The 16,636-nt window shown below is 42.1% G+C and overlaps 1 protein-coding gene across 6 annotated transcripts in view; it reads right to left on the minus strand.

Moving 5' to 3' along the window:
* Positions 1-16,636, minus strand: part of znf536 (zinc finger protein 536) — a 279,521-nt gene that overhangs the window by 92,478 nt on the left and 170,407 nt on the right. For all 6 annotated transcript variants that reach the window (XM_078161901.1, XM_033617187.2, XM_078161904.1 and 3 more), the window contains one exon: positions 367-525. In XM_078161901.1, the coding sequence (XP_078018027.1) occupies positions 367-525 (159 nt within the window). The remainder of the gene's footprint in view (positions 1-366; positions 526-16,636) is intronic.

The raw sequence follows: 16,636 nt of genomic DNA on the forward strand, positions 1-16,636 counted from the left end.
CACAATGTTTTCTTTCTTTCTTGCTGATTTAATATCTAGAAATGTATCTTAAGGTATTTCTTTTTAGTCTGGCACCGTAATAAATCCAGTTTAGGGGTTCCTAGAGACAGTAAATGTAGTATCAATTACAAAACCAATACCAATACTAGTCAATTAATCTGCATCATATCCATCATATCAGAGGGAGATTGACACCAATATCTAATCAGGCCAATATTCATAAACCGATATGTCAGTCTAACCCCAGAAGCAATGTCACTACATGTAGTAAAGTAAATTTTGCATGAAGTGCAATAAATGTTTAATAGCTGGAGATATGCACTCTATGCCTGCAGTTGGCTGGGGAAGGGTTAGTGGTGCACTGACCTGTGTGTATCCGCAGATGGACTTTGAGATGATGGGAGGTGCGGAAGGACTTGCCACAGTAGGGGCAATCCTTGGAGGACGAGGCCACACTCCGCTCACGATGCTGGGACAGAGACGGCTGAATGCTCCCCGCTGCCTTCCCCAAGTCCTCCCCAACATCTGGAGCGCACACAGAGACAGCACAAGGAGGGAGAGACAAATGGAAGGTGTGTTGAGTGCCACTTCAAACCAGCCCTCCACACATCATAACACAACACGTTTTTTTTTTCTTTCTCCTCTGTCTGTCAGTCATTGTCCCCCGTTTCCCTTGCTCAAATGTGCGAACGCCACACAAAGTCAAACGCATCAAACGGGCTCACGGGCCGTGCTATTTTCCTCCCTGACAGAACGCTGACAGTTCATAAGCTTTTCAGTTTCTTTAGAAACACCATAGTCCTGAGATACACCCCCCCCCCCTTTCTCAACTCAAACACACACACCCTCAACACCACCACCTGCACCACCACCGCCTCTCCTTTCTCCTCCTGTTTTTCTTTTTTTATCCTTGCTATCATCATCATTCCCATTAAGCATATGCTGGATTGCAGTGAAAAAATTAACAATGCAAAATAAGACAGAAAGAAAGAAAGAAGAAAAAAGAGAGAGATAGATTTGTCTATGTCAGCAACGCAGGATCTCCTCGCATCTCTTCCTGCGACCTGATTTTGACAGGTAGCTGTCAGAGATATGATAGGGTGATAACGGTTTTGACCCCGCCCTCCGCCACTTCCTCCGCGTGCCAAAAAACGATGATGCACAGTTTAGTGCAACAGCAGTCTGTTATCAACACAATCACCCTCTGAATATGAATCTAAAGATGAGTGACGACAACCTGGGAATGTGTTGACAGCAGCATAATCTGAGGTGAGGGTGTCATCATCAGATTGTGCACACTGGCCCTCGTTGTACGGATGGTTAAGAGCTTGTGATGTGCTGACAGTCATGAAATTTAAAGGTCTGCACGACGCACTGAAGTTCACAACACGGGGAGGAAAAAAAACTTGAAAGAAACAAAAAGGAACACACAGCAGATGCTTGATATGTCTTGTATCTTGAAGCTGTTAAATTAAAAATATCTGTACTAGTTCCAATAGCATTTGATGGGCATCACTGTGCAGGAGGTTCAACATCAACCCACACAGTGCAGAACTGTCACCACAGATTTACAGATTTCATAGCAAAGTCAAAATTCATATAAAAATATTCTTTCGTTTTTAATTTAGGTGCTTTCTTTTTTTCCTGCAGGCGTATCTATCAACATTTATTAATTTGAAATGTGTACTGGCAGGGAAAGGTGCTGAAAAGTGTTAGAAGTCATGAACTTTGTGGTCATGAGCAACAGCAACCTCTTTCCTGAGGTAAAAGAAAAGAAAGCTTCAGACAAAACTAGTCCGAGTTGGTGGCCTCTGTGGTAAAAATATATATATATATATATATATTTAGCATGTGCGCGTGACCTCCAAGAAGCACAAATACAGTTGAAAATGTTATTTACTTTTTAATCTGGCACATGATTTGGTATGTGCGTAGGGAGGAGGGGACGGAGCCAGAAAGAAAGCGAAAGAATCAAAATCGAGCAACCCACTTAGGCAACCACGCCACACAATAAGGAACATTTTTTAACATTAGCCTAATCTTTTCTTTTCCATCGCTTCCCACCCCATTCCACCCCTCCTCTGCCGGGGAGTCAAATAAGGTTTACAGAATGGAAAGACCCAAGTCAGCAAGTCCTCTTCCACACTGACACTAAACACACAACTCCATTCAGCAACGCTGCTATCAGGCTGAGGGCTATTTATCACAACTGAAACTGAAAGGCAACCTAAATGTAAGTCTGTGACAATACGCAGATACTAAATACCAGCTGCTTCTACTTGGGCTTGGCAACTGTGTGGTTTAATTCTGCGCACAAGCGAGGAGAAAGAAGCCGGGAGACAGTTAGGTTTTAGAAGCAGATGTTAAACTGTGGATCTTGGTTTAAAATTAGTTTTCACATAATTTTAAACAATATGTGTTATTACACACAGAGAGAAAGATGCGCAGAAAGAGAGGACTGGATGAAGAAAGTATGCAAGAAAAAATACACAGAGAGGCATTCAACAAGGTTGTCCATTGTTTCCACTTGTATAGTGATACAGACTGAGCCTCCCAAAAATTAAATTAAATGACAACTAATAAAATTTGTCGGGTTGTTAAAATGGAAAATTGATAATGGTACTATGTTTCATTAAACCTACTTAAATCCACTTGAAAAATGTAGCATTTTCAAGTAAGTTCTGCATCTCATGACAAATATTGTGACCTTCATGCTACCACGTATCGCATAGCTTGATGCAAATTATACTAAACACAAATTGTATGTATAATATCACAGGTGAAAATATAATTTCCTGCATAATTTCAGTACAGTGTGAACACATCAACTGCGCCCCTGCCCTATTCTTTTGCATTTTAATTTGAATGCATTTAAAAGACGGCCTGTGGACAGAAAATAAATAAATAAAAACGACTACAATTCCCCCAGTGCTTGGTCCAGGACTGCACCATACTGTAGCCATAGTCGCCTCCTCATAAACATATTTCGAGCGGTCTACTGTACAGATCCCCTTTTGGCAAAGATTCCCCAGATCGTGTAACAGACAGTAGCCCACCTGCCCACCCCAGATGGGGCTAAAATTAAAAAATCCAAAACACAGATTAGAAGCAGGACAAACACCAGACCACACTTCCAAACACACAGTCACGCATGCACACACACACACACACACACACACACACACACAAGCTCTACATGTCTGTCTCCCTCTGTCTCACACACTCACACGCAGACACACGTCCTTGTGTGTCAGGGTTAATAGTGCTCCTGTAAGAGGAAGACACATTACTGAGAGGATGCGAGTGTGCTCTCCTGGCATATAACAGCCCTTCAATAATAAATGGGCTTCACACATTCCCACACACACACACACACACACACACATACTACAAAGAAAGGTAAAACAGAACTTTGGGTGTGCTTCCTCTCTTTTCACACGAGTGTGTATGATGTGAGTGAATGCGCACAGGCACCATAGGTACACATGCGTGTGAGGAATCCATGTCATTCCCCGGCACTAGCTGGGTGTCCAGCATGCCTGTCTTTAATCAGTTGACTGATCCGCAGCTTTTAATGCGACTGTTCCAATTACTGTAAAAGTCATACTGCTCCATATAACCACAAATATTGACACTTTATTGCACAACACATTTATGACATTTTGAAGGTCACCCCATATATTAGGCATCATCGTACACAGCTGGGTGTGTGATGCGGGGAGAGACTTTCAATCGTTCATTGACACCCAGCCGTAACTATCCTCTGAGTATTGATTTTCCTTCCACATCTTCCATCTTTTTTTTTTATGCAAAGAGGATTCACTGTAGGAGACGCAACATTAAAGTGATTGTCACAGGTGAGCCTTTGGCTTTTTATATACAAGCCTGTAAAGGCCAGCTTCTATTACTCTTTCACTTTGCTCACACTATTATACAATTAGGAAGACCTGACATTTTCTATTCAGAATCTTCAAATTTGATCATTCCAGGTTGGATTTTGCATTAAAAATCACACTAATAAATATTGTACAGTTGGCAGGTTTGCTCTGTTCAATAAGTAATAAAGTGATGGGTGTATCACGGCCTTAAACTGAAGCATTTAAATGTAAATGAATTACAGTGCAGTACACTAAAAACACAAATCATCTTTGCACATATTCCAGTTTCCAGAGCATAATTCTTCATCATATCACAGGGAAAAACTGACTAGAGTGATTTTATATTTGATACTTAAAAAAAAGACTATTAACAAGCCAATGCACCTGTCTCATCTGAATTTTGTTGCCTGTGTCAAAGGCCGCTGCTGAGTTGACATGTCTTATTGCAGCCGAACCAGCTCTAAATACGGCTGGGGGAAAATAGATACAGCACACTACTGCGATATTTCTGCATGGCAATATCTTATAGTTACAGGGATGCCAAGTAACATCTTAATACATAAACTGTCAACATTACAAATACAAATTAAACTTTTGGTAACCTACTAGAATAATAAAATCAATTACTTTTCAGTCCAAGACATACAATTTGACTGTGAGATGAACAGGCTGAAAACTTTATCTTATCTTATAAAACACATATTGACAAAGTTTTTCTTTGGGGGCAAAATTAGCAGTGAGAAAAGGCAATATACCACAAGATATGTATGTTATTGCAATACTCTGCATACCATGATAAATATTGTATCGTGGGGCCTCTGGTGATTCCCACACCTGGCGCTTAAGCCCCACAAAAGATCACCATTTATAGACTACATTTTGATTAAATATTCAAGCTACTACAACTTCTTTTACCTCCAGATTTCCCCATCAAACTCAAACATTCAAACTGTTTTAATGTGTCGTCTATGAACCCCTCACTCGCCTCTACCCCAGGAAAAAAGAAACACATAAAAAACCCAGAACTGTGACTGTACTAGTACAAGAATGTCACAGGGGGGGGGGGGGGGGGGGAAGAGAAATACATGTATAATTCAGCTGTATCTGATCTGAGACCAGCTCCTCTCCCCTCTGCCTTTACTGGTGTCACGGCGGCGTAATGGAACATGCCAGAACAAAGGCTCTGAGATCAGATTGGAGCAGAGTTGAGCAGGCCATCTGGGAGGCAGGCTGAGTATCAGTCACTCTGCCTGCTGTCTGCTGCACTCACACTCCCCTCTGACTAACTGTGTGCGAGAGTGCAACTGTGTGTGTAAGTGTGTGTGTGAGACACCTCACTGCCTTCCGAACCGCACGTCACCGGGATCTTGCAACGGAGCGAGCGATGCATCGCCACCGCAGGGATACGCCACCAGGGCAGCCTCCACGACTGACTGACAAATATATAAATTGATAAGGATCTGTGTGTGTGTGTGTGTGTGTGTGTGTGTGTGGGTACCCCTGGGATAGGGCACGTTGCCTACTCCTTTATAGCGACCACACCCAATTCCCATTAATGGAGGACAAAAAAAAGCAAAAAAAAAATCATCAACAACAACAACAAAAATAAACAGCAAAACCAATGATTGTGTGCATATACGGTGTTGGGGGTGAGGGTTGGCGGGAGGAGAGGGGGGTTTGCCAGTTCCTTAATGGTCTTCTTTCAATCACACTTTGCACTCTAAACGTTCTGTGGTTTTGATTAGTATGATATCACTTTCAGGAAATAAAACTGGGGGGGGGGGGGGGGCACATCAGTCATAAAAACACAAGATGTTTTGCTTCTTGCTTGGCCATTATTCTAATGCATCACGTGACTCCCGTCGAAGCCCGCCGGCCTCTCCCCGTAGCCAAATAACTGATTGGGGGTAGGAGGAGGGTGAGGTGGGGAGGGGGTGATTGACGGAAACAGTTTGAAAAGGGGAAAGATATTAAGAGAGATTGGGTGAGAGGTAGGAAGGGAGGGGAAAGAGAGAAAGAGTAAAATGTGATGACATCATTTGAAAGGCATTAGGCTTTTAAAAATGCGCCCGGGGGGACTTGATTTCCTTACACCAGAGCAACACAACACCATCCGGCCTGATGCTCGCTTGCTCTCTCTCTCTCTCTCTCTCCCTCTCTTTCGCTCTCTCCATCTCTCTCTCATATACACACACACACACACACACATTTACACACACCTCCTAACACCCCCTTCCCCTCTCGTTCTTTTTTTGATTTGGACCACTGCCATCTTTGTGAGCGTCTGGTTCATGCGAGTTAATCAATTTGAGGTTTAGTTACACTGCTGATGCTAGCATTCCAGCCACTGCTAGAACGTAATCTGAACTCGCAGAATTTATTAACCAAACACCAATTATCATTAAACACCACTGCATTATCCCCCTCCTTTTACTACCTGACAAGGACTACTTAATGAAATTTTAGATTAAAGTTATTTGGTGCATGATTTATGGGCATTGAGAAAGTCCTAATGCAGGGCTCTCTTAGTGTGCAGATGCTTTTGGGCTTTTTTTATTTTATTTTATTCTAAGGGAGTACACCAGAGATCTGAGAAGTCTCTGAGGTATTACAACAACCAGGTCTATAGACGAAAAAGAACAGGAAGAAGAAAGGAGGGGAGGGGGGGGGACCAGAAAAGAGCAACTGTGCTCCAAATTTTTACACGGCATCCTCACCTCGTACTTGTTGTTTTACTGCTGACCCTGTCAGGCAACAGAAATAAGACCAAAGACAAAATAAATTGTAAGAATAGTAAAAAAAAAAAATAAATAAAATAAAGGAAATGCAAGTTGTTGTTTACCAGCGCAGTGTTTGTGAGATGAAAACAGCAGCAGAATGTGTTACATATAAGGCGGTGGGGTAAACAGGGGCACCAGATGTTCTTTGATGTTAATAATGGCATTTATTATTAATATTAATTAGATCGCATTCAGCAATACATTTGGGCCATTTCCAAGTCAATTAAGCAAAATGGCATTCGGGAGATGTTGAAACGACATTTTAAGGCAGGTGTTCAGCGGTCCCCTATTAAAACATTTTTGCAGCTCCTGAAAAACAACCCATTTTGAGGCAGATTTTATTTATTTTCTCTTTGTCTACTCTTCCTCAGTATTTCTCTCTCCTGTTGTGAGCGCCACAGTTATGACCGTATCTAAAAAAAACCATATTGAGGATTGGTTCTAGATTTAGCGTGCATTATCTAATTAAAATATACAGTATGTGGTGATTCTGATAATGCACACGTGTTGTGTCCACGCCCCAGCAAATATGTCAACCCAGACTGAGGGGTGGCAGAGGGGGTTAATCCAGATATGAAATCATGATTATGACCAACATGATGATAATAAAAAATAATACTTTGAGGAATACAGACTACAGTTTTCCAAATGACCGCCTCACGCGGGGTGTGCATTCTCGAGACAAACCCAAACAAATTGACTTTTAGCTCCAAATGTTTTTATCTGAAAGGCCCAGTCCACATCATGGAGTGCGCCAGCACATCCTTACCAGGACACAAGGTTCCTGGTGCTGTCGTTACCAGCAGATACCAGTTCTACCAAATCTAATTAGACAACACAAGCCAGAGGCCTCACACCAGGGGGGTGCCTTGTCTATATAATCTAAATAATCCCTGGCTATATGTGTAAGGATAAAAAACACACCCATTCTAAAGCTCTATTCAGTTTAATCTAGACCTCTGAATAGGGTCCTGCCACACCTCATGGACCCAGTGTGTGTTTATGTGTGTGTGTGCGCTCATAGCCCTGCTTTTGGCAGCAAGCCCTTTTTTTCAAAGCTGGTGGAGGCAGCAGCCTTACAATGGTACATTAACAATCTGTGCGTTCATTTATCAGTGTGTGCGATTTGGACTCTCCGTTCATGGCGCGCTGCACTTTTCATGGCTGAAAATTAATGAACAAGCCTCCCCTTGCAACAAACATGCACCTGTGCTGCAGAGATGGTAATCACAAACATTTATATTTATTAGTGAACGCCTGCACTAAAACTGGAGTTGTGGGGGAGAGAAAAAAAAAAGAAGAGAGGACGAGGGGAAAACATGAGGAGGAGAGATAGTTCCCTTTTTCCAACCTGGGTAGCGGTTTCTGTTGTGCAGAATTGTGTTAAAGCTATTTGTTTGAGGCACTTTCTTGAATGAAAGGGGGGGTGTGGAAGTGCAGGATATCTATTCAGGGAGTGTGATCTTCACGCTGTGAAGATTATTTCTCAAAAACTACCGGGTGAAGGGCATTCCTGCAAAAAAAAAACACACCTTTTGTGCTTATTCTAAATGTGCAGCCTAAAATACCAGCTGATGCCTTACACAATCTGTAGGAAGGATTTAATCTGTGAAGCGGCCAAACCTCAGTCCCCTTCACTATACAGGTGGACATGATGGACAGTCTTGCCGAAAACCTGTTTAAGATGCTTTTCGTTGCCTTTTTGTTGCCTCCATTCGTCTCTTTCCACTTCTTTCACCCTCGTCTCTCCCTCCATCCCTCTGTCTCCCCTCCTCCTCCCCCCCTCCCAGACTGACAGAAGGTGGCTCTCTCCCTCAGTAAAGGCTATGCCTCTGCCCAGCTAGGGGAAGAGGAATGGTGCCATAAGTTTCTCCCTGGCACCGGCCCACCTTTGTTTTCCCCCTCCTCAAGTCTGTTTCAGGCTTCAAAGAGCATTGGAAAAAGACATACACACACACAAACACACACACAAACACACACACATACAAATGTTTGAGGGAGCACTGATGTCTCACTAACTTTATCATTCTAGCAGGGTGATCATAGCCCCGTTGAGAGGCTGTGGAAGATGCTTGAGGGTGTATGAGTGTGTGTGTGTGTGTGTGTGTGTGTGTGTGTGTGTGCATGTGTGTGTTGTCCACCACTGTCTGCATGTATGCATGAGAGCACAAAAGGCAGATGGGGACAGAGGTGGGTGTCTTTTAGGACATGAAGACAAGAGCAATTACTAATGTGTTTGTCTGTGCGTTTGTGTACACACACACTTGCCAGTGTGTGTGTGTGTGTGTGTGTGTGTGTAGTGCTATAATAATCAGGGTGTATATTCATCATGCCCCCTCTCAGTCTGTGTTGGCAGGAAGTGGTGTGGTTACCATTAGTGAAGGATGACTAGGTCGCTGTCTCTTTTACTGGGAAACTGCTGGGTTTCTATGGATAGAGAAATGCAAGAAAATGAAAGGAAAGGAGGGAAAATGATTTAAGACAAGAAAAATGAAAAAAATGTGGAAAGACAGGGAAAAGAAATAGAGGAAATGAAAAAAGTAGAGACAAAATTTTGGGAAAACACTGGAAAAGAAGAGGAAAACAGACAAAGAAACTAAAGGGCACAAACTATTGGAAAGAGGAAAAATCAAGGGTATTGAAAAAAGAGAAAACGATAAAAAAGTTAAAAAAGGAAGAGTAAGAAGAAAAGAAGATAGATGGAACGAAAGTGTAAAGAAAAAGAGAGAAGAAAATTAAGATACATGTAATGAGTTGATCAGTCTCCAGGGGAGACTGTCTCCACGAGATGTCCAGGATTTTGCGGGCTGTTTTTGGGATTGTTGTGGCCGTAAATCTCTGATTTCTCGGCAGCTTTTCTAAAAAATTGTGATGAATGTTTGATGTTTATAGGGGCAAGAGAAAATCGCAAAAATAGTTGTGATGTTCCCTCAGATTCAGAGCTTATTATTATGAGCATTCAGTGTTTCCCACAGATTAAGAATCTAGTTGTAATAGCGGGGGTTGAGGGCAGCAACAGCTGATCGCTAGTGATCAGCTGCCGTTCGACGCAGCGCTGAAAGACAGTCCCCATGAGCAGATCTCCTTCTGCTCTCTTTGCTGGTTAGCACAAGCTAACACAGCTCAACATGATCTTATCCATACTCCTCATATTTTGCCACTTGAGCAGGATCCCCGCAGCAGCAGTAAATGTCCGATATTGAACCGTTAATCTCACATCAACACCGAAACGGCTTTACGGCTAATGTTAGCTATGTGATGCTAATATGTTAGCCCTGCCACTGTAGCCCCTTTTACATTGCCTCTTCAAGGCAGGAATTTCATACTGTTATTCCGCCTTGACGCTCTGTATAAAAGGTAGAAATTGTTTGTATAAACAGGACAGCTGGCAGGACGTGATCATGGGTGGCACAGGAGTGATATTTTGATGATGCGCTATGCGTGCAACCCATCGCAAGAGATTTTAAAAGTTGCTGTTAGCAGTTAGCAGCTAACTTAAAGAGGAAGAACTGTGGCAATGACTGTCCGGATATTGGGAGAACAATGAGGTGCAGGTGCTCCTTACCCTCTGAGCAGAGGACGAGATCAGCCACCATACAACAGGTATATTAAATAACTGCTATTACCATGTTATGCCATTGTTTTTGTTTATAAAGTGCTGCTGACGCATACATTATATGTCACACTAGAGACTGATGCTGTTGTGTTACATGTCACGTCTGTCACACCTGTCACGTCTCTTTTGATTCCGCGATGCCAGCATGCTGTCTAAAATCACACACAGGAGCGTAATGATGCCACCATCATTGGCACAATCTCTGTGTAAAAAAAGGGATAGAGAGAAAGAGAAAGAGAGAGAGAGAGAGAGAGAAAGACTGAGAAAGAGAGAGAGGGAGCCTGAGCAAATGAATACATTGTGTGCTGCTCTACAAAGAAATGATATCTCACCTGTTTTAAATAGACAAATTTTCGGTAATATTGCGGTGATTTGACAAAATTGCAAGGCCACGCAGAATTCACGGGATTAGCTGAATTTGCACTATCTGTTGTGATTGCAACATTGCGAAAACCTTGAAGAACTGGTGTATACAAACGCAGTGACAAGGTGTGAAGATGAGAAAGGGAAGAAAAGGAAAAGGAAAGGAAACAAACAAAATGAATAGAACATAACTAAATCAAATAAAACACACAGAGGGAAGCATTAGTAATATTCAACAAAATGTAAAAGAAAAGTGATAAAATTTGAAAAGCTGAGAGGGAAAGAAGAGGAAAAAGGGAACAGGACATGACAGGATATTGCCAAAAGGCAGGAAAAGGATAATAGAACAAGAAGAGGTCATACTGCAAACTCCTCTGTAGCTCCTGTACATATGGACTGTCACGTAGTGATGACAGCCATCATGTTGCACTGGCCCTTTAACGCTGAATAAAGTAGAACTCCTCCCTAAGCCACCATTGATTTCCTATTCATTCCCGTGCATGCTAAATCAACAGCAAGCACAATAGGCCAATCATCAAACTCAGCTACAGTACCACCACTTCTATCCCACCCTCGATCCACCTGGCACTGGTCGGAGTCCATACTGTACATGGCATCGATGCTCTGCACATCGCAGCCATTAGTGGCGTTATTCTCCATCAATGAAAATGAATCAATTAAGCCTCATTAAGGGTGCATATTAAGGTGGAGTAATTATCGAGTGGGGAATGTACAGTGATCGATAGCTCGGGAGCATAAATGTGCACTTTAAGACATATATTACCGCAAGGGGCGATGAACACTTTTAACAAGGCCACTGTGGAGGGGGAGCTAAAGTGGGTAAATCTGCTTCACGTCATGCATACATACTGTGTGTGTGTTTGTGTGTGTGTGTGTGTCTGGGTGATGAGAGAAAGACTATCGCTTCCAACATAGTCTGGTCAGGCAGTAAATCCAGAGACCAAGGACGCGTCCCGTTTTCCTCTTCTATGAACTTGTCCGGTGTCTCGGAAAATGAAATAAAAAGATTTATACTGTAGCTGCAAACATCCTGCCAGTGTGTGTGTATATGGGTGTGTGTTTGAGTGTGGACATAAGACACACATACACACCACAAGAGATAGAGGCACACTTTAAGAACAAATGAGAGAAAGGCCCCAGTTTTAGTGAGGGTAGGGGAGTTTTTAAATGCTAGAGGCCGTCACCCTCTGGCCACCCGCATGCAAATACACACACACAGACACACACATGCACAAAGCGTCATGCACACACACAATCCCATGCATAACGCCTATTAAAGAGCACGCTCTGTCCCAGTCGCATAATTTTAATTTGTTATGAAGGTCATTGACAGCAAGTAATAATCACCATTGGGGATCTAACAATTTGCCATTTCGGAACATTGAGGCACTGATGACTCAACTATTAATAGACTGAAACCCCCCCACCCCACCCCTCGCCCCCCTGCCTCTACACCCCCTGTCCTCTTAAATGACTAAAACTATTCCCATACGTTTTACACTCATACCCCACCCTCACACACTACCTAAAAAAAGCCCATATGTCTTTATCCCATTCATCTTTTTTTTATCTGTGGAGGGATATATGACATTTGGAGGCAAATGAATGGGCAGCCTAAAAGAAACCCGCTGAGGGGGCATCTCTTGAAAAGACAATTACATTGTAAAAAAAAAAAAAAAAGTGAAGTGAAAGTGAAGCACACAGCTTTTTAATTCTGTTTTTTGTTTCTTACTTCTTGCTTTAACAGTGGTGTCTTGCGCAGAGGAAACGCCGGCGCAGCCTGTGCTGAGCTCATGAATTGTTGAGCATTTTTTCCCCCATTTTTACAAACAAACACGCAGAGAGACACAATGACAAGTTTTATTTTAGACCAACTCATTTATTCTCTGCTTTAGCATCACCCAAGCCATTCAGACATATGTGTCTGGCATTTGTCGCCAAACAAATAAGTCCGAGCTTAAGCTATTTTTATCAAGCGCAAGAGCGTTTGTTCTTTTTAAGTGATCGTCAGTGTTTGGGGCGAATAGAATGGGAGTTGGAATCCTTTATCTTTCTGAGGCTCAACAACTCAAGACTAATTACAAATTAATCTGGATCTGGATATCTGCAATGAGAGGGCCCCAGTAAGAACTTGTGGTGTGCTAAGAGGAACTATCTGTTATATATTTATAGGGGAGCTCAACGCATGGAGAGGGAGGCCGGAGATGGAGGCGGCCAAAACCGAAATAAGAGAGTAGCACATAATTGCCTGCCTTCTATTTCCAAGCAGCCACATCAAGGCTGAGGATTGTGGATATTAATAATTGATCATTAGCTTGATAGGGCAGAGCGTGCTCAAGTTTTTAGCGGTGGAAGTTTGATGGCCGTTTTAGGTCTCTCCTCGGGGTCTTGAGCACTGTCGCTGTACTTGTAGAGAAGGTCAAGTGGGCTCATTGTTATAAATGGAGCACTATTGCCCTAAACAAAAGGAGGTCATAACAATATAATCTGTTGTCTCTTTAACTGCACTGTGTTGTTCCATGTTTTAAAAAGGTTTTTTTGAGAGCCTGCAGGGACATTTTAGGAATAAAAATCCACATGATTAGTTCAGATTCAGAATGACTTTCGGAGTGGTGGCCATGCAGCACAGAGGACCAAACATACAGCAATTATTACACCACTGTCCTCTCTTATAGCTGTACTTGCTAAACATGGAGTTTCTTTCAATGCAATATTGTATGATCAGCTCAGATGTTAAAGGAGAGGTCCACAAATTTTATGCATTTTGTAAAACAACACAAAGCAATATTTTATGCTTGGCATTGTTCAGTGATAACACAAAGCCTTATGTGCAGTAAAGAGTCAACAGCCCTCAGCTTTCTGCCTTTTATGATTCATGTACCTAGGTGAAACTAAGTTTAAGAAAGTAAATCGTAATTAATTTAGTGGCTGCATGAGGCAGACGTTACTCTTAAGCTCATAGGAAACCTGAAATGAAGCAGTGGATGTAAAATGTTATCTTTTGTGAATGTCTTTCTTTCACTTAAGAAAGACATCTGTGTTCATGATAAAAGTATAGACCTACAACTAACAACTAACTAACAACTTAAAACATGTTGTTTTTGCTGCCAGAGCTTCTTCAGATGTTCTTAACATTCAGGGCATTGATATAGCAGCAAACCCTGATTTGCTATGGAAAAAGATAAGAGAGTAATGGTGTCCTAAGCAGAAGTCACGTTACCTCTGAGTGTGTTGTATACCATGCTTTCTGTGGTTTGTTGTGATAAGCCAGTCCAATTGCACATGCGTCTTAGTGTACATATGTATCCCACTGGTTAGCTCATCATTGTTGCTTTGCACCAAGCCCATACGGCCGTACTGTGACCACCCTCCAGTTTCTCCCTGGTTAACACCATTAGCTCTGTCAGCACTGTTGCTATTGTATAACACTGTTTATGGCATGTTAGCTGTTAGCCACCAACTTGTTGATAACAGTGTCCAGACAACTCATACACTCTGAATTTCCCATAGCGCTCTTCTAATCTACCATAATTTCTAAGAGTGTCTTCTTTTGCAGTGCTTTTGGGAAAATGTTTGTGTTTTGTCCAATTGCCATTGATCAGGGCTAAGAGAAATCTGTTATAGACAAAACATGTCTCCACAAAGTGGCAACCTCTGGGGCTGAAAAATGAAGCCAATACCAAAGTGCCAAAAACTGCAGTTTCTCTAATGGCCACTTTGAGGCTGGCTCCAAAAGTGAGTCAGTCCCCATAGACCCCCATTTTAAAATGCACAACTTTAAAGCAGAAATAAACATGTCCAGATCTGAACACAGCCTGGTATAAAAAATATGGTTTTGCCTGTGAGGCAAACTGTGATTTGTAATAGTGGGCTTTATAAATAAAATTGATTGATTGATTGATTGGTTCTCTGTAGCTAATTTCCCTTTCCTAACAACGACTGTACAGGGGTGAACTCTATAAGGGTGGGCCACCTTGACTGACGGACTATCTGTGTATAGTGTCTTTGGCTTTTCAGTCAGATCCATTTCTCACTCCTCTGCAGCTCCACCCTGTTATCTAAATATGATCACTTGTGGCTCCAAAAAACACAAGATGATGATGGCCAAAATGCCAAATTAAAGGCTTCAAAACAGGAGTCCACAAACCAATGGGTGACGTCACGATGACTTCACCCTTATTTTTATACATAAGAATAACCTTAGTAGACAAGAATGTAATGGACCCATAAAACTTTGAGTTTCTTAACTGGTAACATTTGCTATTGGTCAGGTTCCTGTACATGCACTTGCTGCAACAAGTGTAGCCACTTGGCTGCACCAAAAGAAGTAAATTCAGACATCACAAAACTATTCCTGGAATGCACTGAACATCTTATGCACTTAACTTCCTGTTTGGAAATAGGCTTTGATTTGCTGCCTGGTAGCCGGGGTATGTCACTCTCTATTACTCACTCTCTCTCTACAGCTAGTGTACTCTGTACTCCCCCCGGTCCCATGGTGGGGAACCTCTGGGCACCTTGACTGTCGTTTAACTGCTTGTGGCACGAGGCAGCTGAGGAAATGGGTCATTAAATCCAACGAGCTGGGGCGAGCCCCCCCAGTGCCCCAGATCTGTTTCCAATCAGATAGCCTTCTTTTACAGGAGAGACAGAAAGAAGCCTAGCACAGCAGCCCAAAGCAGACATTAGTGTCATGTGCAGCCCGACACTACTAATAGCAGCAGCTAACAAGGACTGGGGCATTTATTTATTTATGTATTGTCATCCCAAAGGTATCTTAGCGGTGAGATCATCCCAATCCCTCTGTGGATTTCATGGAAAATTCATTCCACACCTGGTTTCATACACAGTTCCTAAAAATACTTGAAATATGCACTTGACCATGAGTCACATACTAATTAATTGCTGCTGAAAAATACATAGGGTATCCAAGTTTCATATTAGATTGCAAAATCAATGGAATATAATGGAGTATTATAATGTAATACTCTAATCTGCTTTGGAATTTCACAAATGGTTTACTGTTCTTTTAAAACTGTGTATGAGACAAATTCAAGAAATTACAACCATGCTAGCTTCATAGCTGTGGGGAATAGTGATTTAAGTATGTTTGTTCCAAGCTGAAATAAATCTTGAATATTATGGATTGCCATGGAAATTTTTACAGGTATTCATGAGCCCCAGAGGATCAAGCCCACTGACTTATTGGTGAAAACATGGCCATTCAGCCCATTCTCACTCCCAACTCATCAAATACCACAGCTTTGTCAGTGATTCCATCAGAGACCGACACAGACAGACACCTTTTGTGGCGGTCCGATATGCACTGGGCGTGTCAATCAGTACGTTTAACATGCACAGTTAAGTCATAGTTCAACTAGGCCATGTAGTTGAACCATGTCCCAGTGTACAAGCACGGGAGGGGAATTGATTTACGTCACGGACCAAACAATCACCTCCCGTGTTTTCCTCCCATCCATGTATTTTAAAATATTTAACTCCTTCAGCTGACAGTAAAAACTGCGTCTCCTCGTCCATCCAAAAAGGCACAGCTCTGGATGTAGATTTTGCCATGTTGTTTCCGGCTCCTTTTTCTATTATAAATTTAATACTATTCAAATTCCGGGTCAAAGCCCGGGGCGAAAACTGTGGAGCATGCACAGAGCACCTAGGCCAGTTTGGGTCTGATTGACTGTATACATGAATAAGTAATTTGACTCCCAATCACATTATCTGGGTGTGTTAGTCTGACTTTGAGAAATTTGGTTTAGTATGATTTCAGTCGGACTAACATGTTAACATGTATTTTAAAGTCCATTTTAGTCGGACTAACACAACACATTTGAGGTCAAGTGTGACATGAGTGTTGGTTGTTTATGGTACTATGGTTATTGTTCTCCTGAATACCTTTATATTGGTAATGCCTGTGAGCAATGAAGAGTTATGTATGGCTTTCTGGGAGTTCTCAAATATGCATT

This window comes from Epinephelus lanceolatus, chromosome 2 (assembly GCF_041903045.1).
Source record: "Epinephelus lanceolatus isolate andai-2023 chromosome 2, ASM4190304v1, whole genome shotgun sequence".
Classification (NCBI taxonomy): domain Eukaryota; kingdom Metazoa; phylum Chordata; class Actinopteri; order Perciformes; family Serranidae; genus Epinephelus; species Epinephelus lanceolatus.